Source organism: Rhipicephalus sanguineus, chromosome 2, assembly GCF_013339695.2.
Source record: "Rhipicephalus sanguineus isolate Rsan-2018 chromosome 2, BIME_Rsan_1.4, whole genome shotgun sequence".
Taxonomy (NCBI): Eukaryota; Metazoa; Arthropoda; class Arachnida; order Ixodida; family Ixodidae; genus Rhipicephalus; species Rhipicephalus sanguineus.
Window position 1 is genome coordinate 46,337,259 of NC_051177.1, and position 24,148 is coordinate 46,361,406.

The 24,148-nt window shown below is 46.8% G+C and overlaps 1 protein-coding gene across 1 annotated transcript; it reads right to left on the minus strand.

Annotated features, from left to right (window-relative positions):
* Window positions 1-1,286: 1,286 nt before the first annotated feature.
* LOC119382870 (protein sprouty) lies at window positions 1,287-3,579 on the minus strand. The gene has a single exon (XM_037650757.2). The coding sequence runs from the start codon at window positions 3,380-3,382 to the stop codon at window positions 2,774-2,776; it is 609 nt and encodes a 202-aa protein (XP_037506685.1). The 5' UTR covers window positions 3,383-3,579; the 3' UTR covers window positions 1,287-2,773.
* Window positions 3,580-24,148: the final 20,569 nt, after the last annotated feature.

Genomic DNA, 24,148 nt, shown 5'->3' on the forward strand with positions numbered 1-24,148 from the left:
TTCTGCAGCCCATAAGGGAACACAGCGCAGCGTCGTGGGTGCAAGCAGTGTGCTTATGAGGAAAGTTTTGATCTGAATAGGTCAATTAAGAATATCGCGATGAAAACCGATGGGCCCTCATCACCAAACACTGGTGGCCCCACACGGAGAACTTTCGAACGGCATCTGACACATCCATCGTTATGAACACCGATGGACAGAGAGATAGTGGTTAGAAAAGACGCTTATGTCTGCAACCCATAAGGGAGCGCGGCGCAGCGTCAAGCGTACAAGCTGTGTGCTTATATGAGGGAAGTTTGGATCGGAATATAACATCGCGATGAAAACGGATGGGCTGCTCGCAAGCAGTGTGTGTTTGGCTGAAGTTTTGATCGGAAATTGGGCTCCTCCTGAAGACTATCGGACACAGGGGCGTAGCCAGAGAGGGAGGGGGAGGGGGTTCAACCCCCCCCCCCCCCGAAATTTTTCAGTTTTGCTTGCGTATATATACACGTGCACATACAAACACACGCACGAACATACATGAAGTATGGTTGAACCCCCCCCCCCTCCCCCGAAAAAATTTTTGGCTACGCCCCTGATCGGACAGAACGTTTGCGAATAACGAAATAACAAAAAAAAAAGAAAGAAAAACGGCACGGTTCCACGGACATCTTGTGGTACAGGAGGTTCTCAACTGGCTTTCACGTGGTGTTTTGAGGAACATATGGTGAACCACCACCAGCTCCATGACTTAATTTTAAAAAGATAACCACGAAATGGTTTGGCGGCGCGGCTAAACGAGACGGCAAATGCGTTCGCTAATGGGTAGCGACAGGGACAGAGGCTCCTTGCGGTCTAGAGTTAATGCACGAGCGCTGTTTTTGTCACCCCAAGATGGCTGCCGGCGTTGGTTTATCGACCGGGAGAGAACGAAGCGGGTACATCGTGCCTGTTCAAAAAATAGAACACCGCCTGGCTCAGGAGAACCCATTATGCAGAACGCGTTGTTCATCGACCACAAGAGGCTGGTTGGACCACAAGAGGCTGGCTGGTTTCTTGTCTCAAGAAAACACGAAATACATGTAAGAACATTGAACTTAATCTGTGGCATCTCCGTTTTAACCGGGACCAGAGAAACCAACATGTAGAGAATTAAAGGGGACACAATCCATTCGACCTTTGGATTCAAACGCTCGCCGGACTCCAGGTTTTAGTTAGGAAGACCACAGTGATTGCACAGCCCTGGCTCCTGTATACACAGTTTGACACGTTTGAAAATGCAGGCCCGACGCAAATACGTGACCTAAGGGGCATGCCAAACGGGGTCATTTCTCTATTTCGAACAACACACACAGTCTTAACAACATCGTACGTACACCTGAGAAGAAAACAACGGGACTCGTTGACTGCTGCCGTCTACTGTGTAAATTAGACAACGTAACTGCAAAAATAAAAATAAAAATGTAAAACAAGCTTTGTTAAATACATTTGTACAAGGGAACAGGTTTCCGTCATCATCGCTCACAATACACAAAAGAGGGGGGTGGGGGTGGAAACAGTGTCGGGGGTGGGAAGGAAGGGAAGGAGCGCGGCGGCGAGCAAAAAAAAAAAAAAAACTGTCAGCGAGGAGTTGTGCGCTCGCGACAACGAACGAACGGGGCCGCCTACTCCGTGACCCGCCACGTCACGGCCCAGCCCCTGTGTGCGTAGGGGGCTTGAGGATAGACGAGAAAATGCCATCAAAAGGCACGCCAGTTTCATTTCGGGGGTGGCACTCAGAGCTGACGACTGCGATCTCCTTTCGGCACTTGCGAGAGTGCGACGAGTTTTTCTTTTCTTTTTTTTTTTGGTAGTAGTGAGGAAGCCCGGAAAGTTTACAGAGGCCGTGATTTTTTTTAGAGGAAGCATAGCTCGGAAGAGTTAACGTCCACGATGGGGCTCGTGGCATGAACGGACAGGAAGACACGCTTTCGGATCGCTCTCGCCGTGGTTTTCCTACAGGTGGTGGTAGCGCGACGGCTGCTAGGGCGGGAAAACGGCGTCTGGGGCTAACCGATCTGAAAACATGGCCGCCGTCGGCCCCCGGTGTGTGGGTCGAACGGACCTGAATTCCGCGCCCCGCCTCGCTTAAATGCGTTTATTCTGGCGGCTCGGTAAAACAAAGTTATGCCCGACGTGGAGCCCTGTGAGTGGGTTTAAATGCATGGGATTGACGAGCGGATGGCGAGCTGTAAGCGCACTCGAACGCATCTCGGGTCCTCGTCGTAAAAAGGTACGTAAAGCTGCCTGATGTATTTAGGAAGACAAACGGAGGTGCTCCGAAATTTTACCCGTAACAGAGACACACAGAGTTGAAAAAGACACACAGATCGTCTCGCTTCGCCGCGCACGAAGGATGAGCATGGGGGGGAAGAAAAAAAATAATAATAGAAAGAACAACTAGAGGCGAAATTGGCGAAACTTGCGTCTTCTTGCACGCATAAACTCTTCTACGAAGGGAAGGGGGGGAGTTCCTACTGTACAAAATGGACACAAGGTTTGAGGGTTCCACGGCGCGGAGCACTCCACAGACGAGAGCAGCAGCATCGTCTGCTCGCTCCGCCAGGCAGTCGAAGCGGTGGCGCCGACAGGGTATTTTTTGTTAGCACTGGCGGGGGGCTGATTGGGCGCCTTATCTGCGCGAGATTTTGCCAACACTCACGCTTGTTCCAGCGGGGCACGACGTCGACGCTCGCACAACGACAGCCAGGAGCACACACACACACGCACAACGCCGCCTCGCCCGCGAGGCCTAACGGCGTAATAATTCCTGCGGCTGAAGCAGCGTCCGCGAACCGGCGGCCTCCTCGGCGTGTTGTCGCTCGCAGCGGCAGCCCGAGCGCGCGCAGGCCGCGTAGCCCAGTTCGCAGAGCTTGACGCACCCGCGCAGTGGCCAGTACAGGCAGAGGCAGGGCAGCAGCAGGCTGAGGAGGCCGAGGCAAGCCCACCGCGCGCAGCGCCGGTGCGGAGCGCACGAGCAGGGCTGGTCGGCGCACGACACGTCCGTGTCCAGGTCGTAGTCCTTGGCCCAGTGGTAGAAGAGGCCCTTGGCGCAACACACGCACGAGCAGCAGTCGACCAGCGCCCCGGCCGAGCAGTGCACCTTATCGCCGCACACCCAGCGAGAGGGCAGCGGCCGCGGGCCCTGGCACGCGTCGCAGCGGCATCGTCCGCAGCGGCCGCAGATGATGGAGTCCTCGTGGCCGGCAGCCACTTTTTTGGCCGCCGGCTGCTGCGCCACCACCGCCGCCGCCGCATCCTTGCTCCTCAGCGGGGTCTCGATGTACTCGTTCTGGCGCCGGGCGACGCCCGGCCGCGGCTGTCCCAGCGAGATGAGCTCGCGCGATCCCGAGCGAGCCATGGCCGAGCGCTGGCGGCCCGGCCCGGGCTGCGCATGGGTTCCCGTTGAAGCCTAGGCCCAGCCCCGGCGGCGGAATCGTCGTCGAGGCCGCATCGCCGCCGGCCCACACACAAACGCTGCTGCGCTAGGCCTAACGCACCCACCACGGTCCGACGGGGCATCCGAGAATGGTCGCCTCTCCCCTTCCCCCCGTCCACGCACACACGCTCGCCCCCGGCCTTCTCTTCTCCTGCTGGCGCCGCCGTCGCGCCGAGCCGGGACCAATCGGAGGGCGCGACCCGCGTGACGTACGTGTGACGCGCTATTTTTTCAATGGGACTGCTTTCCGAGCGTCCGGAGAAGAGGCAGAGGCCGCTTTTTCTTCAATGAAACCCTCTCGATGCGAGCAAAAACGAGCCACGCACGCGCGCGCGCACGCCGCCGCGACTTTACCTGCGTTTCTCTGATGGGAGGCTCTTCCGCCCGACGCGCACACCACGCCTCTCCGCACGCTCTGCTGCTGAAGGGCGTGCGCTGGCCTTTCATGCGGCTACCAGATGGGCAGCGCCAATCGAGCACATATCGACATAAACCCACTCTACAACTCGTTTGCGCGGTCACTCTAAAATAAACACAACAAGCCCGCAGTTTAACGAACACAGTCGTACAGATTGGGCCCTCGGGAGCTGCGAATTTGCCCCACGCGTCTTAGAAGGATGCACCGGGAAGAGTCTGCGAACATAGTGCAGACAGCTGCTAAATGCAGAGGACATGTACCTGGACGTGTGCGCTAGCGCCGGCGACCGACAACACAGGACATGCGCTGATGATCGCTGCCTGGATGCGGAGGCCGAATCGATCAGCACTCCGCCGCCGTCCGGCCTCCACCCGTAGCCCGGCGTCGGCCACTGTCGACGAGGGGCCACTGCCGGCTTTCACGATCACGTGCACGGACGAGCGAACTGAACTGTTTAATTTAATGTACCCCAAAATAACCTTAGTGCGCGGTTTGGTGCACGTATATAAAAGAACAAAAAACTCACGAAGACTAAGATTTCAAACATTGTGAACTTTATAGGATTAAACACTTGAGCCCGTAGGCGTGCGCAGGGTTCTCCAATAGGATGGGACGAAGCAATAGAATGGGATGAAGCTTCACTGACTCCCCCCCCTCCTTTTCCCTGCCCCCTCCCACTGAGGCCCCGAGTGCAGCGTCGAGTAGTAGTCGGGGGAAGGGGGGGGCAGCCGCCCCCCTCCCCCCCCTCTTGCGGCGCTTATGCTTGGTGCCGTATTCGCAAAAGCGTCTCACGTTCGTAAGAGAAAATGTCAGCCATCCTGATTCTAGCTATCCATTAGCGATTCGTTGAAGAAATTGAGGCATGCAAGCACTTACACATTCTGAGACGATGACATTACGAGGTATCACTTTCAGTGCGCGCTGATTGGCTGGATGAGGAAAGGCGGGCTTCAAAAGTCGCTTCAAACATTTGACGCTCGCGATTCTCGTCAAGGCAAAGCGAGAGTACTACGTATCTTTGAATGTGATTGGTCGGAACACACGATATTATAAGCGAAACAGCCGCCAGCCTATGGCGTCATCGGGAATTAAACGGTCCGCCAGCGTATGCGCCACCGCCTCGCTTCATCAGCGGACCACTCACAACGTCGAATAGCGGTGGTTGGTTGCACATTGGATGCAGACCGGATCCCATTACCTTCACTCACTTTCTTTTTACGGCCGATTACGCACGGTAACAATAAAGTGCAGCCGAATGCGCGAAGCGTTTCATCCGAAAATCGTTGTTTGCTATCGGCCTGCCCCCTTCGCTGCTGGTAATATACGTCCAACCTTACGATAGGCCAGTATCTTAAAGCACGAATTTTGGCGTAAGAACGTTTGAAAACAATAGGGTGTTTTGTAAAAGTAGTACCGCTTTACCGTACGGTAAGCACAGAAATACCATACAGTCGTGGTCGGCTCGGAGCTTTTTAAAAACATTTTAGCCGCGAGAGTTGCTTATTGCTTAGTGCAATGTGATTAGAGGGTCGAAGTGGCTTATGGAGGCCTTGCAGCTAGATTAAAAAGCTACGTGCCGACCACGATGGTACGGTATTTCCGTACTTACCGTACGGTAAACCAGCACTGCTAAGAGACCCTAATCTCTTCTATAGCGCTCTTACACATACATCCTGTAACGAGGTAAGACGATGTATGGCGAAGAGTATGGGCCTATCCCGAATGCAGTTCAGTCTAACAAAGCGCTTTATTAGGTCACGTGACTTTAACTGCTGTGTTGAGTTGCATTCTATACGAGCAGAGGTAATGTTGGTTGGTGTTTGCTAAGTGGCTGATGCTTGCGAAATTTCAAGTTACGAGCACTGTACGACGTTTTTGTAAACACGGGCTCTGCATGCCCAGAAACATTAGAGGCTCCCGCTTTTTATATTTTAATTCCTATATTCGCCACACGAGGCGGCGTTTAATGTTTTAAATCTTATACGCCCAAGTTTGGCGTCAGAATGGAAGGGGGCGCAATGATTTCACCACCTCGCGCTACCAAGTGAAGGGTGGAAGAAAAAGATGAAAGCTAAAACAGAAAAGGCGATATCATTTCAACCCTACTTGTACTTCACGGTGGAGATGTGTCACGTAGTATTGTGTCGTACAGAACACAGTATGCCCAAGGAAGACGCCAGGAAATGAAATAATATTTTAACAGCAGAGCTGTTTAGGCTTGGCAAAACAAACCTCCGTTGTCGTCCCGCATTAATTGGTTAAGCGAGGAGGAGCCACGCTGAGAGTGGAAAGCCCAGCCTATAGCTACGCTAAGGCACGCAAAACCAAGGGGCATAGTAGGCGAAAGGGAAGTGAAGGTGAAGAGGAAGGAAAGGAGAGGGATGTGGTAATGCATATCACAGCCATGTACAGCATAGTATATCTGGGGGTGGGAAAGGGAAGCGAAGGTGAGGAGGAGTGATGTGAGGATGAGGAAGACGGGAGAGCGCAAAGCATGTCATTGTATAGTACAGGGGGGTGGGAGCCGTGCTCCGGACAGGGTTGCAGAAATAAGCGTCTCTTCCTCCACACGGGGGTGGGAAAGGGGAGATATGTGAGGGTCAGGAGGAGGGGAGAGGGTGAAGTACAGGATGACCATATATAGCATAGCAAGCGGTGTGAAAGGGAAGTGAGCATGAGGAGGAGGGAAAAGAGAAGGGGAAGGCCACCAACTGCACTGTTTCCTCCATCTCCGCGCCACCAGTATGTAGCTTTCCCCCCTTTTTTTACTAACATTATGCTAACACACTAGCTGCAATCGCTTCTTGGATACTATGATGAGGTGCTACCCCGAACGCGGCCGACAAGTGTGCGTTGAGGCGCTGTTGAAGCTTTGCCATCCGCACCGACTGCGACCGCTGCGACAGGCATCATGGAATTCGCGATGCATGCGTGCTCAGTAGCGGAAAGCCAGAGGGCAAGGTCGTCCAGCTCCATGCAAAATCTTGGTAGGCAAGATGGTACGCGTGCATAGGATCTGGGTCAAATATAGGACATCGGCGTCTCATCTGTCACTGATCCACTCTGCTGTCTTCCTCTATACGCCCATCATTTTCCGTTCCATTGCACACTGCATGCTCCATATAGTTTCTGCCTCATATGTTCGTACCGAAAGAACGCTATGATTGTGCATTTTACATCTCGAAGACAACGCCGACGATCATTACTTGGAAACGCCTGCCGGATATGCTCTCCAACCAAACCTTGTCCTTCGATGAATCTTGTTTTTCATTGGTGGACTCCCCTGTTGCGCGAAAGAGTATTAAGCACTACCTTTGTCTTGTGCATGTTTATCTTCAACCGTACTTTAACATTGTAAGAAATGGAGCTGGGCAGGGCTCGTAATGTGTAGGACAGACAATCGATGGTCACTCAGAGTGCGGGTGCGCGCGCGCACACACACACACACACACACACACACACACACACACACACACACACACACACACACACACACAAAGCGAGCACAGACCGACGGCGTCTCGACTCCGGCTCGTGACAAATTCGGTTTTTTATTGGGCAGATCAGGTCACGTACTAAAGGTCTTGACCCCGGCCCGGAACATAAGGAGCAGGGCTGGGCAAAGATACTTTGAAATTGTATCGCGATACGATACAAGATACTCGGGCAAGAAGTACTTGAGATACAGATACAAGATACCACAACGCCGATTGTATCCGATACGATACATTCCAATTGTATCTTAAGATACTTCGATACATTCGGAAATTTGTCATTATATATCTGTATATACGGTAATGTAGCACCAAACAGCGATGCACAAAAATGTTCGCTAGAAAGTTAATAACTGTGACCATTTTTTGTTTCATTTGAAGGAAATGTCTCTTAGTACCTCAAAAGTTTTCTATTTCTTGCTGAAGGTGTCTTACTTTCGTTCCGAAATTAGTTATTGGGATTACTTTAACTGCATATCATGACAGCTCTTTATACACTCCGCTGATACTGGTTTTTGCTTGCCGTTTTTTAATTGGGTGGAGTCGATGGTGTGCTTGTCGACCAGCTAGTGGGATGCCGTCTAATTACAAGGACTTCAATAAGAAGCCTCCGCACAATGGTGCAAACACCGTTGTTAAGTTCTACCTTGCCCGTAAACGTATCACGGTTTTCGCACTACCCGATCACCGGACAGGTGTACATCAGCGAGAAGTTGGTAGCGTCATTCTTTGCGACGCATCGTGTTTCCGTAGAGGACATAAAACTGCAATTACTTTTATATTCTACTGATCTGCTGGCGTAAAGCGTTTGTTAGCGACGTACTCAGTAATGCGCGATCTTTTAACAATTTTCTTTCTTTTATGAGAGAATATCTGCAGCCCAGAAAACGCGTCAGAAGTGTTATATAGTTGCACAAAGTGCCGCATGACACTGCCGCTATTCACACTATAATGCCACTTAAGCTCTGATTACATGGTGATTAGTAACAGTAAATATATTTAGCGAGGACCAAAAAAGAAAAGCAAATATAACTAAGTAAATAGAAAAGCGGTTCTGCATCAAACACAGCGAATAAGTATAGGCACACGATACAGGCGGCACTCCCAAGAGCTTATATTAATTGTTGCGTTTAACGTCCTACAGAACCACGATATGATATTGATAGAGACCGTAGTGGAGGGCTTCAGAAATTTCGACCACGTGGTGTTATAAAATTTAAATAGAAACACACGGGCATCGAACTGCGGCCGCCGCGACCTACGGGTTAGCAGTGAAGCACCATAACCACTAGACCACCACACGGGTAACCCCCCAATAGCCATGAGAATTAGGCATTTAAGGTAAGACCAGGCACGTAGGCAAGAAGGGGGGGCCCGGCCCCCCCCCCCCCGAAATTCGTCCAGCCTTTCATGTTCCCGGGCAATTTTCTTTCTTTTTGCCATGAAAAGACTTTCTTTCGAATAATTAGGCCTTGCCCCCCCCCCCCCCCCCCCTCGAAACAAAATTCTGGCTACGTGCCTGGGTAAGACCACAGAATATTCAGTGCCTATTTAAAATAGCGTAAACAGGCTCGTTGAGACGCCAATTAGAAAAACGGAGCATTTTGTGCAACAATGTTTCTGCAATCCCTTTGCTAATATCTTTGAGATGGCTCCTAATAATTTACGTTATTATAATGAGAACTCAATTTCGCTATTTTACTAAGCAGTAAGCAGAATTTCTGTTACCGTATACTCCAAGGACGCGCAGATTATTATATATTTGTTCTTAACGTCGCCTTGGCATAACCGTAAGCGTAAGTAGAATATGAGTCTGTAAACAGTAGCAGAAATGATGCAGACAGCTAAAAGTAAGAAAAGCAGAGAGCTTACCTTGCCAGCATGCACGTTAAAGACATATTGCCGTAAGCAGACCCGAAAAAGGCAATACAGAGAGATAGGTGATGTATGGGATGGAAAAAGACAGCTTAGAAAGAACTTGTGCTCATAATCCAATTATGATTTTGAAAACTAATTGAATTAAAGAAAGAGACGTACGCCAAGATAGCTTCTTTTAAGTGAATGCTTGTTCTGTTAAGCCCTGCATCGGTACCGGTGGTGCTATAGCTGTTCGAATTTTGTTTGCATGTAAGTCAATCTCATTGCATGTAACTCAAACTTGCATCGACGAGGTCCTTCAAATCGCCGATGTGTGAAAGTCACGAGACGCAAAGGACCCCCTTTTCTTGCATTCTTCAGACTTCGTAACGAAACACAATGCAAGAGAAACTTCGATAACGACACTACAGCGGCATCAGAATTTGTGCAAACGACACTGAATGCATTAGAGTACGTGGCACAGGACAGTGGCTAAGAGTCAAGTGTCATAGCACTGATACAACTAAAAAGAAAAAAAAAGGAAACCGGGAAAAGAAGATGTCCTCTGGGCGTAGACTTTCACGCGCTTGTCTGTCAAGACGACGCGAGAGCCACCACGTGACTCTGCTCCCTCAATAGGGACGCTCAGAGCTCATCACCTGCCGTTGCTGGAAAACTGTGGCAAAAAGATAAAACAATGTCACTGACTTTTGTTTTCAACTGGTGGCTTAGTGGGAGCAGTATCGGCTTGAAAAGCGGAGTTCAACCAACGTTTATTGTTTCGCACCGTGGTGTTGCAATCGCAGTATCTTGTATCTTAAGATACACGATACATTCTTCATTAAGGAGGAATGGTCTTCGCGCGCGGAACACAGAATTTCTTTAAAATCAGGTTCAGGGCTAGCCAGACAGTCTTAATGAGTATCGGTGATGAAGATTTATTGAATAACAACTGTCTGCACCCACATTTTACTCCATTTGGCTCTTCTTTGTCCCCCCCCCCTCTTTCTTTAAAAGTTGGCACAAATAAAAAATAATCGCTTAGCAAAGATTACGCAATGCGGCCGTCTGTTGAAATGGACTACCCGAGGAGGTGGACGTCACTTCCGTGACAAATCTTAATGCACAGGTCACAGGTGGCTAATTAAAACCTTAACGAATATACCTTTTAATTATTCACCTCACAGCACATGTCGCAGTTGCAACGTTGAAGCCGAGTGATGATGAACTTGCACTTGCATCGATGCAAACATTGCGTCTTCAGCCTTATAAAGGCTGGACGCGCAGTTTCGCCTTGAAATTCATACCAAAACGTGTATTACACAAAGCCGCGTCATGACGCTTCTGAACAGGCCACGTCATCTGTCACTTACTTTCACACGATATAAAAGTCACATCACACGAAGCCGCTGCTATATATAAAATAATCGTTAGGGTTTTACATCCCAAAACCACGATGTGATTGTAATAGAGCCGTAGAGGAGGGCTTTGGAAATTTCGATCACCAGGGGCCGAATTTACAAAAGTTCTCTTTCGTAAATATATTCTCCGATTGGTCAGAGGTCTTCCCTAACGATATGCCCCGCATTGTGATTGGCCGAAATATTCTCTTACGAAAATTTTTAACGTAAGGCGCTTTTGTGAATACGGGCGGGATCTTTAACGTGCACTTAAATCTAAGCACACGGGCCTCTAGCATTTCGCCTCCATCGAAATGCGGCCGCCGCGCTCGGAATTCGATCCGGCGACCTTCTAGTCAGCAATCAAGCACCATTAAGGACTGACCACACGTACGCGCTGACACGCTGCAACGCGTACGTGTGGTCAGGCCTTTACCACTAGACCACCGTGGCGGGTCAGCTGATGCTACATGGCAGCTGCTGCTCGTATACGAACAAAACGCCACGTCGTTCAAGCCACATCGAACAGTCCTGTAGGATTTCACGCTTCGCACTCTACCAACCTATGCATGTGATGTTATCTAAAACGGATGACCTGCGACCGAATCCTCTGAAGGCTTCGTTCGAATGAAGCGATAATTCGGAGATTGTGATTCCGTTATACCGAGTAGTAACTGTAACCTATATTAAACGAAAAACGAAGCACCTATCAACACCTCCCTTTCCTTTTCTATTTCCCTTTCTTTTTTTCTATTTATCATTTCGTGATTCACTCAACTTCGTTGCATTTTTTTTATTTTCCTGCCAATGGGCATATCCTGAATGAAATGGGCTATAAAAAAAGCAAAACAAAATCTAGAACCTCATTAATTTTGCAACGGGTGATTGCATTCGGCGGACGGGCGTGGCGCGGCTGCAAGTGTGCCTTCGCCCGACAATTTCCGATGAGGTTCGCTCGCGCATTAATTTTTATGTTTGCCGGAGAAATAAGGTAACACCAAAAACTGGGGGAAAAACGAGGAGGTTGTTGACTCACCGCTTTCAAGAGCTTACCGCGGTGACTATATACGGCGTTGCGCTGCTGAGCTTCAAGTCAAGGGTTCCGATTCCACCGAGACGGGGGTTCGATCCCTGTCACGGTGGCCTTATTTCAATAGAGACGGAAAGAAAAGTGAGAGAGACAGAGAGAAAAGCTGCTATTTAGGTGTGCGGTTAGCGAACCCAAGTGTCGGAAGTCACTCGTACAACACTCAGAAGTAGGAATCTATACCCCTTCCCGCCCCCCCCCCCACCCCCCCAGGAGGATCCCGATCTACCCATATGGAAATTCTGGATAAATTCCTGCTCAGAAGCACTGAACATTACTAGCCACCAACATTCCAGTGCAAGGTGCTGCAAAAAACACCGTTAAAATTGCAAACAAAGCAATCACACTGCAGGCATATCGCGTTACTGGCGAGTGAGATAACGAGAAATGAAATGCGGAGCAAACATTGGTATTCTACAAGAAACATAGCAATGGAAAGTCAACTTTCAATGAATGCAATCGGGCAGCTTTAAAAAAAAAATAAAAGAGAAAGAAGAATATTTACTGACGATTACGATACTCATAATGCAAAACGTAAGCGCCGCTGTACGTTTGAGTTACAGACAACAATTTATTTATTTATTTATTTATTTATTTATTTATTTATTTATTTATTTATTTATTTATTTATTTATTTATTGTTAATCTTTTCTCACATATTGTGGGGAAATAGCTACCCTAGACAACATGCTCTGGCAGTGTACCAAACTCGCTCATTTACCTAACATCAGCTCTGCCAGATGGGAGGCGGCAATCCGCAGCCCGTCCTTGACAGAACAACTCTGGGCTGTCCACCAAGCCTGAGAGGCGGCTGAGGGGTTCGGCCTCTCGGTCCCCACGTGGGAGCGGCCCGCGACACAGTGATCTGTGTTTTGGACGACCAAATAAAAGTTTATCCAATTCAATCCAATTCGCACTTTATTCTTTTGTTCTTGTTTTCATATTTTAATTTCTCCCCCTCTTTCGGTGGCACTTACTCAACTTACAAACAAGTCTTTATATATATTTTGTTATTGACTTCGTTTCTTTATTATTTATTTATTTTTGTTCTTTTTTCTTTGTTGTGTGTGTCGGCGGTGCGAACGGCAGCGCAAAAGGAGTTAGAGCACCGCGTAGCTCCAGGCGCGCGAACCAGGAGATCATTCTAAATTTCCACTATTTTTGATAAAGCTTCATAGGTCTTTTCCTTAAACATACTGCCGCGCCCGGTTATTGGCCCATCCCCTCTGTGGCCGAGCGCCAGCAGGTAGAGATCATCATCGTCATCATTCGCTCTGCTCGTTCGCATGGTTACGTCGAGGGACAACGACGCTCAACCCAGGAACGAGGCGTCTGGAAGACCAGAGCTCTAAAAGCGAGGGAAGAGCGCACTGCGCTACGGCAACGACGACAAGTTGGTCAGTCTTCCCGCGCATCTTCGTTTATACCACGGGAAGCCGTGTGAAACCTGTGAATTAAAAAAGGGCGACCTTATTTCGCGGTTGTGTATGTTTTGACGGGTGTCCTGATTCCAAGGTTATCACCCACACTCTAAGAAAAAAAAGAGTATGCGTGACTCTTTTCGGAGAGTTCTGACTTGCCACGTATAGGACTCTCTTTAAATAGTCACGGTGACTCTCTTGGTGGGTCAGGGTCGGCTCGCTCTAGGAGAGTCCCCTGACCCTCTAGGAAGAGTGGAAAGACTCTCATCCGAAGGATCACGTCACCACTTATAGGGAGTCAGACGACTCTTGCCGGTAACACTCCTACAGGGGTCAAGTGAGCCACACCGAAGCGTCAAGCGACTCCCCAAGTATTTTAAGCTACTCCTTTGACCCTTGTTCTACTTTTGCGCGACTACTGTTGAAAATAGTGGAGTATTCATTTTAAGTGCAATAATACTTGCCGTTCTGCCCAGCGACTGCAAAAAAAGAATAGTTAAATTTTAGCATTATTTTAATAAAACTCATCAAAACAACACATATTTTCTAGCAAAGTTATATAGAAAGCGCGAAAAGATGGTCAGTGATTTCCAATTAAGAAGTAAAGGTATTCCTCATTTACATGCTTGTATGAGTATAGCCAACTAAAATGTGTGACTGTGATGTGTACAGTGTCATATGGTGCTAAATAAACGGCAGAAATTGGCATCATGTTTCCATATTTATTCTTATGATTAAGAATAAATCAAGAAGTGGTGACGGCTGGAGACATCAGACTTGTGGCTTGCTAGGTTGTCGCTCCTGTTCAGCGTGAGCACCATGAAAAACGGTATCTGAAAATAAGAACGTGATATTATGATGAGAAAATGAAATTGCAGTAAAGGTTTGCAAAACCTACACAATAAGTGGTTCACACAGACATAATAAAGGCTAACAACAAAACAACAAAGGCAAAGAGGCATGGTCAGGAACCAAGTTTTTTGACGTCGAGATCAGACATGTCATGTGCTAGAATTACCGCACATAGCTCCCACAATCACGCACACTCATTCGATTCTGTAATAACGCCCAACGTCATCGCAGTGTATGCAAATCACGAAAACAGCAAACAGAAACGAGGGAAGAGTGCACGGCCGCGGCCGCACCAACGCGCGCCGTCGAAAGTCTAGAGCTTTTTCACTTTACCGGTGAAGCGCGTCCACTTGAATGACTACCGCGTACGTTCTGGAAGCACCGTACTATATCTGCACCTCAAACTACCGCCTTTAGACCAACAAGGACCATTATATATAGTGCGTCTGAGCGTTCTGTACACAGGCATTTTTTTTTTTCACGTTCCTACGCGCCGAAGCACGCTACACACTCAAGGTCGATGGAAATGTTATGAAGTATACTAAAGTGCATCTCAAAACGACATCTTGCACATTCCGTAGCGCAGACACAACGTGCGATCAGCAAAAAATGACCCTTGATAATTGTTTGCATCGCTCACTATAAGGGAGCTTGCACAGCAACGCGCATAGCGGTGGCAACTCGTTAACTGACAGCTTTAGTTGGGCATCCGCAACAGCCCCGCGGACACAGGCTGCTGTTGGAAATGGCTGGCAGATAACTTCCGCAGAGCTGCTGCAGACGCCCAGCTAAAGCTGTATAATTAGTACCTACGAAAGCAGTACACTCACTGTTAACTGGCGCCCGTTGTTCCTGTCCGCAGCTCCAGGAATATTCCGTCGTCCAAGCGTCACCGGGACACTTCGTGCGCGGAGCCGGCGTCAACACCAACACCACCGAAGACGCGCATGAACTGACACACAACCCGCGCAACCAACACGCAACGCATTCCAACAGACGAGGGGACAGAGAGGAAAACAGAAGCGGCACGCCACCCCGGCGCCGTTGTGGCGCGTTGCCTCGCCTCCGTCGTCGAGCCAACGCGCCACGACGGCGCCAAAGGGCAAGCGTGCGATATGTATGGCGTAAGGATGGTAAAATCAATGAACGATTAATCGATTAATCGATTAAAGGTCCACAATTAATCGATTAATCATAATCGATTTGTGTCTTTCGATTAATCGAATTAATCGATTAAATTACTCGATTAATCGATTACGGCATCCCCCACTCCCGCCCCCAACCTCGCCCCTTGGCCGGAGCGCATGACTGCGAGGCGCGCTATCCTGAGACGCAGACCCTGAACGCTATCCTTAGAAGCAGGAAGTTGCAAAGCCGAATACTACTACTTTTTCTGGTTCTATTTGGGACGCTGTCGATCGCGCACTTCTACGCTATTGCGTTGCACTGGAGTACGATCCGATGAACTAAATGCCTTCTCAGTTCAAGACATACTATAGTAACCCTGTAGTTGACCGCCGCACCAATCCGAATTCACTTGAGACTTGGCACAGCATGCAAACTGGCCTAGATCATGTGTTTGACGTTGCAATGGAGTATTTGCCGATTCCTGCAACGTCAGTAGCATCCGAGCGCCTTTTTTCGCATGCTGGATGTGTGGCGACCCAAAGGAGGTATCGGTTGTCGCCTGAGCATCTCGGGCAACTGACATTTCTTCGCTCAGTAGAAAAAAGCATGTGGTTCGGAGCAGCAACCCCATGAAACAAAACAAAAAGGGGGCTGTTGAGAAAGTAAGCAGTACGTGGATTCGCGAACATTCAAAAGACAAGTTTATTCTTTTCTGTAAATTTCATACGTGCCAGCGCATCGTCTTGTAGCTTATTTTGTTCTTGTTTGTTTTTTGCCGCGCTGTTTCATCGTGTTGCCGCATGTCTACTTACATTTGATAAACGAGTAGTTTTCGTCACCTGTAGTGTCAATCGAAACTTTCTTTGTATTTTATTCAACCCTCAGATTTTACTCGATTCTTGTGTAAGTGCAGCATTGTAATATGCGCTACTTATTTCGTCACTGGTTCTTAGTGCCGTTCTGTTTTATTCTTTAGCAAATAAAATATTGTTGACCAATGGAAGAGAGAAAGAAAATATATTGCAAGGCAGAGAGGGTGGCCTGAGCTAGTACGCCCCCGCCTGCTACTCTGCAGCGGGGAAAACGCCACGGGGGAAAAAGAGTGATGAAGTACGATGATGGGGAGATGATTAGGTAATCCGTATATACATAATAAGACACGTTTGCTAGCGTAAAGAGGAGAAGGACGCTAGTAACCATCTTTTATTATGCTGTATACCAACTAGCCCAACTGTCCGTCTTGTAGGGTATATATACCATTTTCATAATTGTTGAGCTAACTTTCCCTACGATGCAGTTAGCCCAATTATTGGCAGCTAGTCACTTCTTCAAACAGTGTTCAAGCGCGGTTTGCTTGCGCTGGGACGCGGAAAGTGTAGACTCGGCTCCCTTGACACGAACACGCATAGTAGACAAACGCCAGCATGCGCAACTACGACCTCGTCTCCACTTGAAGCACGAAAGTTGCTGCCATTAGTTGAGAGAAAATGTAGCGCAGGAATGCGCACTCGCGAATTGTTAAATGGGTCTTTTATACCCTTTATGTAATCCGCAACTTTACGCGTCGGTTTACCGAACGTCTAGCATCCAGTGCATTACTATTGAAGAAGTGACCTTGAAGCACTTAGTAAAATACAGATGGTCACGTATTTAGGGAGAAATACAGCTTTCAGCTAGAGGCCCCCGTCTTCTGCTGTGACAGGAAAGAAGGAGAGTCGCGCAATTTACGTTGTAATGTCTGGCACACTAGATAGCGCTCACAGTTCAGGATGTACGCACGACTGAAGAGGTGTGAGTGGCGCCGTGTTACGGCAAAGATCAGGTGAAACCTGCTGAGTATACTGGCGCAGCTGCTGTTTTTTCTAGCCGGGAGGCAGAAACTCATGTCACTCTATTTCCCGCAATATTAATTAGAACTAACAGACAATAATGCCAAGGAAAGTATAGAGGATGTTATTTGTAATAATTGGGATATCAATGTCAAGAAAGCAAAGTGGACGAAAAGATAACTTGCCGCCGGCAGGGACCGAACTTGCGACCTTCGAATAACGCGTCCGATGCTCTACCACTGAGCTACGGCGACGGTCATCCCCCCGTCCACTTCATAGGGTACACATGTGCATTTAAACGGAGTGTTAGTCAGCGCCGATCACAGCCATGGCGGCGAGTGTGGATCACTCTTTTTCTGCCTTTTGGCGTCACGTAGCAAGTGACCTTTTTTTACGAGCTGGCAGCTGACCAATAATCCCTCGCATACTACCTGAAGGCACCAAGTCTGCCAGAACGATACCCTTGCTATGAATGAGGGAAAGAAGGTGACTTTTAGGGGCTCGTTTTTCTTTGTCATACACCCGTAACATCCCCCATACTTTCCTTCGCATTATTGTCTGTTAGTTCTAATCAATATTGTGTCTAACAAAGAAAAACGAGCCCTTAAAAGTAATCTTCTTTCCTTCACTCATAGCGAGGGTCTCGTTCTCGCAGACTTGATGCCTTCAGGTAGTATGCGAGGGATTATTGGTCAGCTTCCAGCTCGTAAAAAGATCACGTGCTACGTGACACCATCAGGCAGAAAAAAGAGTGTTCCACACTCGCCGCCATGGCTGCGATTGGCGCTGACTAACACTCGCTGGTTTAAATGCACATGTATACCCTATGAAGTGGACTAGAGCATCGGACGCGTTATTCGAAGGTCGCAGGTTCGGTCGTCAACGCGTCTAATAAAAAGATTGGGGCCCATATTAAACACGAACGATGCCTCTCAAACAAAGAAATATCGGTTTTAAAGCACCCATTAAAAATGTCGATTAATCGATTAATCGATTAACCCTTTATTGCCTGAATTATGAAAGCGCCGAAGAAAAAAAATTTGGTTTTCGTTTTTCAGCTTTAAATAGCAACCTTAACCTAAATCAGCAGTTGTATTATCCAAAATGCAACTTTAATGCATACTTTTAGGTATGTCGCGAATTCGCGACAACCGTCACTTAAGCCACTCAATATAGGGGTATGTTCAATGCAACGCCAGTATGGCAACCCCACATCAATAAAGCGAATCTCTTCAGGGCGTTGTAACTTGGCGTCGTCATGGTTGTTAAATGCAAGTTATAATTTATTGCCTCCTACCAATCACGTGACATTGTGTCGGCCACCGTGTGGACCCTAGACTCTGCCGCCCAGTATAGCCGTCTTCTTGGGAGTTGACAGAATGACATGAAGCTGACGGCACCGAGAAATAGATCTAGCTCACCACAAGACAGAACCAGTCCTTTGTTCGGATTTTTTTGCGTCGCAAATAGATTGCTCTGCTGTATTATGTGATCCATGAAGGTGTCATAAATAATTCCTTGAAATATTCAATAGGAGCTCGGACAGTGTCATATTGAGGAAGAGCGGTCTTCCAGTGTGGCATTTCCCGCTGTTCTTGACAGTCTTTTTTTTTTTTTTGCCACCGCACTGCATGTTTTAGACAGGCACTAGCTTGGTTGGTGTAGCATATCTTCGTCTTCATATATATATATATACGGAAACTTGTGTGCATTGAACAAGGTCTACAAAACAGCAAAACAAAACTGCAAATCATTGGCGTAAATCATGCGTGTGTGTGTGTGTGTGGGGGGGGGGTTCTGACCCCCCTTGTGTTCAGGCTGTGGGGGACACCCCTTGCCAGTGTCCCCCCTCGAGATTTAGCTTTAGAACATCATATATTTGAACGCCATATATTTGAACGCCATATATTTCAATTGTAGAGCGCATTCAAGTTTTTTTCAAGGCTGATTATATTTTAGTGTGTACCTCTGTTTAATACTCCTCAGCTGTGTCAGACTATTTAAATTATATTTCAAAGCACGGTTTAATTCTTAAAAATACAACCCTTAGGTATAAAAACAAGATGGCCGCCATGGTCTGATGTGTGTCCCCCCTTGTGATTTTTCTGGGTTTACGCCACTGCTGGAAACTACGCAAAAACCAAAAGAGAACTGCATGTGTATATATATATATATATATATATATATATATATATATATATATATATATATATATATATATATATATATATATATATATATATATATATATATATATATATATATATATATATATATATGTAGACAGACACACAGAATGGCATGCTAAGCGAGGATTTACACAAATCATGGTAAGCGCACGTGTCTTCACTTCTTTGCTTTTTTGTGCTATTATTCGTTCGCTAGGACTCAGAACCAACAAGCCTTAACTAAGAGAACACGTCATCTTGTGTAATACATGACGTTGACGATTATCCAAAAGATCACCCACAAAGAAATTTAATTCGGAAAGCGAACAGCGCTTATGACTGCCATTAAAAACAGACCCTGTTGCGACTCATTTTTCTCGTTAAATATTTGTGCAATATTTGTGCTTATACAATATGTAATCTGTGTTTGGCGCCTTGGTCTTCTTTAAAATAAGTAAAGTAATGTTGTGGCGTTACATTACGGTATTCACTGCTTCAATAACAGCTAATTTTCACTCTTCTATCTCATCTAACAGTGGTGTAGGCAGAAATTTGTTTCTGGGGGGTTGGGGGGGGGGGGGTGTTCACGTGACCGGTGGGGTACCCCTGGCTGCGCCACTGTCTTCTACTATGAAGAAAGGCAGCAGGGGTCGTGGTTTGGGCCCTAGCAGTTTTACAACTTCTACGTTTGAACAAATGCCTTGTGATTTTTAAAACTAACGTTCTTTAGACCTGCGAGTCCGAATAATTCTATATAATGGTTCATTTAATTTAGACTCGGTTATGAAATACACGCTTAATTTCTGCACACACAGTGGACGTATTGTAGGAGTGTACCCTTAACCGAAAACTTCAATCTGTGCATTGGATGTAACTAAAGAGAAGGATATGTAGTCTACGGCGTGTTTAGGCGTCAATAAAATTAATGAACCATATAATCGCAAAGGGAACGGAAAATTAGAAACGATGTGGCAGTTTCGGAGCGAAAAAATATCAATCGAGTATAGTCGGTGAAAGGTCACTTAGATGTATAACCACAAGGAATAATAAAAGAAAAGATGCAATTTTTCGGGCGTAAATGAAGAAACTGAAAACGCTGATCCCTAATCTAATGTCAAGGCGCTCTGAGTGATGCTCGAGATCAAAACTCGCGCGCCGCTCCACTTTTTCCGAGCAGTCTTTGAGGCTACTCACAGATGGCGCAGCGTGTCCATTTTGCATCACGTGCGCATTTGGCCAGTGTTCCACCGCCAAATGTAACCGCAGGATAAGTTGGATGGATAACTAGATGGATAAGTTGTGGTGAATAAAATCGACCGTTCATGTCTTCATCTAACAGAACTCAAAAAGGATTGAACTGACCACTAGGAATGTCGCGAATGTTTTTAGAAGAAGGCTCGTCTTCGTCAGGGTGAAGACGACTTCTCATCATTTAAAAGAACGTTTTAAACTTTGTGGGTGGCCCGAAATAAAAAAATTCCATCGAAAGTGTCTTAACTCTGGTCTTATATAACAGCGCAGGTCATTTAGGCTAAATGCAATTTTCTGTTAACAATATGTACATACAAGATGTTCTGCGATCTTTTTTAAACGACATTGTATGGCGTGTAGTTATCACTTGTCACTTGCGATCTACCATATGTTCTGATCTGTACCGAAAGTCGCGGGTTCGATCCCGGCCGCGGCGGTCGCGTTTCGAAAGAGGCGAAATGGTAGAGGCCCGTGTTCCGTACGATGTCAGTAGTGCACGTTAAAGAACGCCAGATGGTCTAAATTTCCGGAGCTCTCCGCTGCGGCGTGCCTCATAATCATATCGTGGTTCTGGCAAATAAAAACCACACAGATTATATTATGCTTTATTGCATATTATGATCTGCAAATGCTCAATTAGCCAGCATTTGAGTTGTATTAATAGAATACAGTGCCTTCCTGAGGGGTCACTTCCGTCCGCTTTTTGCAACGTGGTATGACATATGATGTCCACCATAAGGTTGACGTTGATTTCTGACCAAATTCAACTGTCCTTGAGTACTGGCTTTTCTTAGCTAGCAGCCTTGCGTAGCCTAGCTGCATGACCAAGGCAAATTGCAGCCGCGTTTTATCTGAATAAACGAAATTATGTTGCGCGACGATTTTCACGAGGCGGAGCAAATATTTCAAAATTACAAAAAAAAAACCCAATGATGTCTCCATTTAGTTTCAATTAATGATTGAATTGTATATAAAAATGATTTGGGGACACTGCATGTCGTGCGGTTACTAGTTGAAGCTGCAGTGATGTACACATTTTGTTCTGAAGTGCAAGTATTGACAAGATCCACTAACATATGCTCGAGATGTGTCAGACCTGAACACAAGTCCATGGCTTACACGGCAAACAATTGTACGGGCTTAAACATAAATCAACAACATGTTGTGTAAAGCGTACTCGAGGAGGTTTGAAAGTACTCTCAAACGTGTGTGGACTACTCGCCGGTGATAACCAGCATACCGGCCAGAAGGTAAGGAAATGAAATACAAAAACGAGATAGCGACCATGCCCGATGACATATACAGTCAAACTCGCATATATCGAACTAAAAAAAAGAATTAAAAAAATTCAGGAATTAGTTCGATATGTCGTATAATTCGATATAAAACTTTTAAAGAATTTACCGAAGTTTCAGTGCGCAAGCTGGCTTCACCGCACTTCACGAGAATGCAAGCAAGGCAGCTTCCCGGCAACACGCGGGGATATTTCTATTTTCTGGTTTTTATTTTTTCCTGGTTTGAAGTGTTGCGCGGTTTAGAACCAGGGCTAGGTTATACGTGAGAAAACACGGTATCGATGTAAACATCGAGCGTCATAAAAGACTGCTTTTTGCTTTCTAAATACATGCACCGCGGACATATATATGAGCGCGGAAAATATTCTCCCAACTGCTTCTGTTTTTTTTTCGCGAATCGAACGGCGACTGCGCACGACGAGCCGACAGGCGCGTCGACGAAAAATCGTGGGAGGAAGAAGCGCGTGATGGCAAGCGGTATCGCTCCGCGCGGTGCCCACCTAATCACACCACTCGCTCTCACAAATGCATGCGGGAAAGCCTCCTTCTATGTGAGGAAAGCGAACACCTTTAGAGGGAAAGTCAGCTTTCTGGGGTGCTTGGCGCTACCATAAGTTCGAAGTATGAAGTGTCTCAGCTTTCTTCTTAGCGAACCTTTGGCACTTCGAGCATCTATCTATCTATCTATCTATCTATCTATCTATCTATCTATCTATCTATCTATCTATCTATCTATCTATCTATCTATCTATCTATCTATCTATCTATCTATCTATCTATCTATCTATCTATCTATCTATCTATCTATCTATCTATCTATCTATCTATCTATCTATCTATCTATCTACGTCTGGGTGCTCTCATGATCGCCCCCTTAACTTGGTGTAAACGTGTAAACCAAAATTGGCATGGGAGGGTAAGAAGATTTGACGAATATGACTGACGGGTCATGACATGAATAACGTAAAAGCCTGTCGCGTACGTCGTCAAACCCTCTCCTCCAGACACGTGTGACACATACCCGTTTACGACGGTCCACGGTGTACGGGTATGCGCCACAGCCTAGGTGATTGACAGTTTATATCTACCCAGGAACGGCAAGAACAGACATTGATAATTTAAATGCGAGAGCGTTAAGAAAAACTGACATCGGCAGCGTTGACCCGATGAATGGAAAGAATAAAAATGTTAGGATCCTAACAGGAACCGAACCTAAGCATTCTGCGTGGCAATCAGGTATTCTACCACAGAGCCACGCCGAGGTCTATAAACTGGTTTGGAAAAACAGCCTATGCAGACGTAATGTCGGTGCAACGTCAATTCCGGTTGTGGCGCTGGTTATCTAATTTTGCTAAAAAGCAATAAACACTACATAGGTAATCCTACGATACAGGCGTCATATCAGATTAACGTCTGTGGTTCCAGTGTTGGCTCCGCTTTCATAGCAGTGTAATAAACATTAGTATTCCTATGATTCAGCAAGCTATATTGAAGCATTGCTCGACCACGGAGGAATACAAGAACGAAAGTTACGTATATATTCACATCAGGGGCGTAGCAAGAGGGGGATGGTGTTGGGGGGGGGGGGGGGGGTTCAACCCCCCCCCCCCGAAAACAATATCGGGGGGGGGGGCACACATACAAACGCACGCACGAACATACATAAAGTATGGTTGAACCCCCCCCCCGAAAAAAATTTCTGGCTACGCCCCTGATTCACATGACAGCACCATAAAGTGCACATAGTTTCGATAATATTGACGTATGTACTCTAACATGAGGGCTGACGTTACGTCGCACCAGAAGTTACCCTTTAAACGCCAGTGTTGCCGACGTGCCTCGTAATCCCACTATGTGCACACAGCTACTACACTTACAAAAACATGTTGATCGACCTCGTAACGCTTGGCTAAAAGCCATAAAATACAGCATATAAGTACTCGCTGACTGCTTCGCATGAAACCGATTCTCACAAGGCGTGGGATCTGGCGAATTTTTTTGTTCTTGTTTTATTTTTATTTATTTATTAATTTATTTATTGATGCAGACGCATATTTTCCAATGTATTTAGGTTAAAGCATTGTCATGTTCGAAAACAATTCGATATAAGGGACACTTCGATTTACCCATGTTCAATGTAGTCGGGTTTGACTATGGGGGTAGCTGGGTAGACATTTGCAGGTGCAACACGCATTCATTCATCATCATCCATTGTGGATTACTAATCGGTGGTTACCTGAATGCTAGCATGGAGGTGGTAGGTTGGTGAACGAAAGGTAAGGAGATATGAAAAGAAGATGGCGACCATGCCTGGAGGCAAATAACCATAATGGGTATAGGTGGGTAGACATTTGCACCAGATGCATGCAGGTTTTTAAAGAATTAGCACAATACGTAAAATTATGTGATGCATACCTTTTTGTAGGAGAAGAATCAAACGCCAGCTTGGCGGTTATACATATAAAAAAGGAACATAGTGACGAATGTT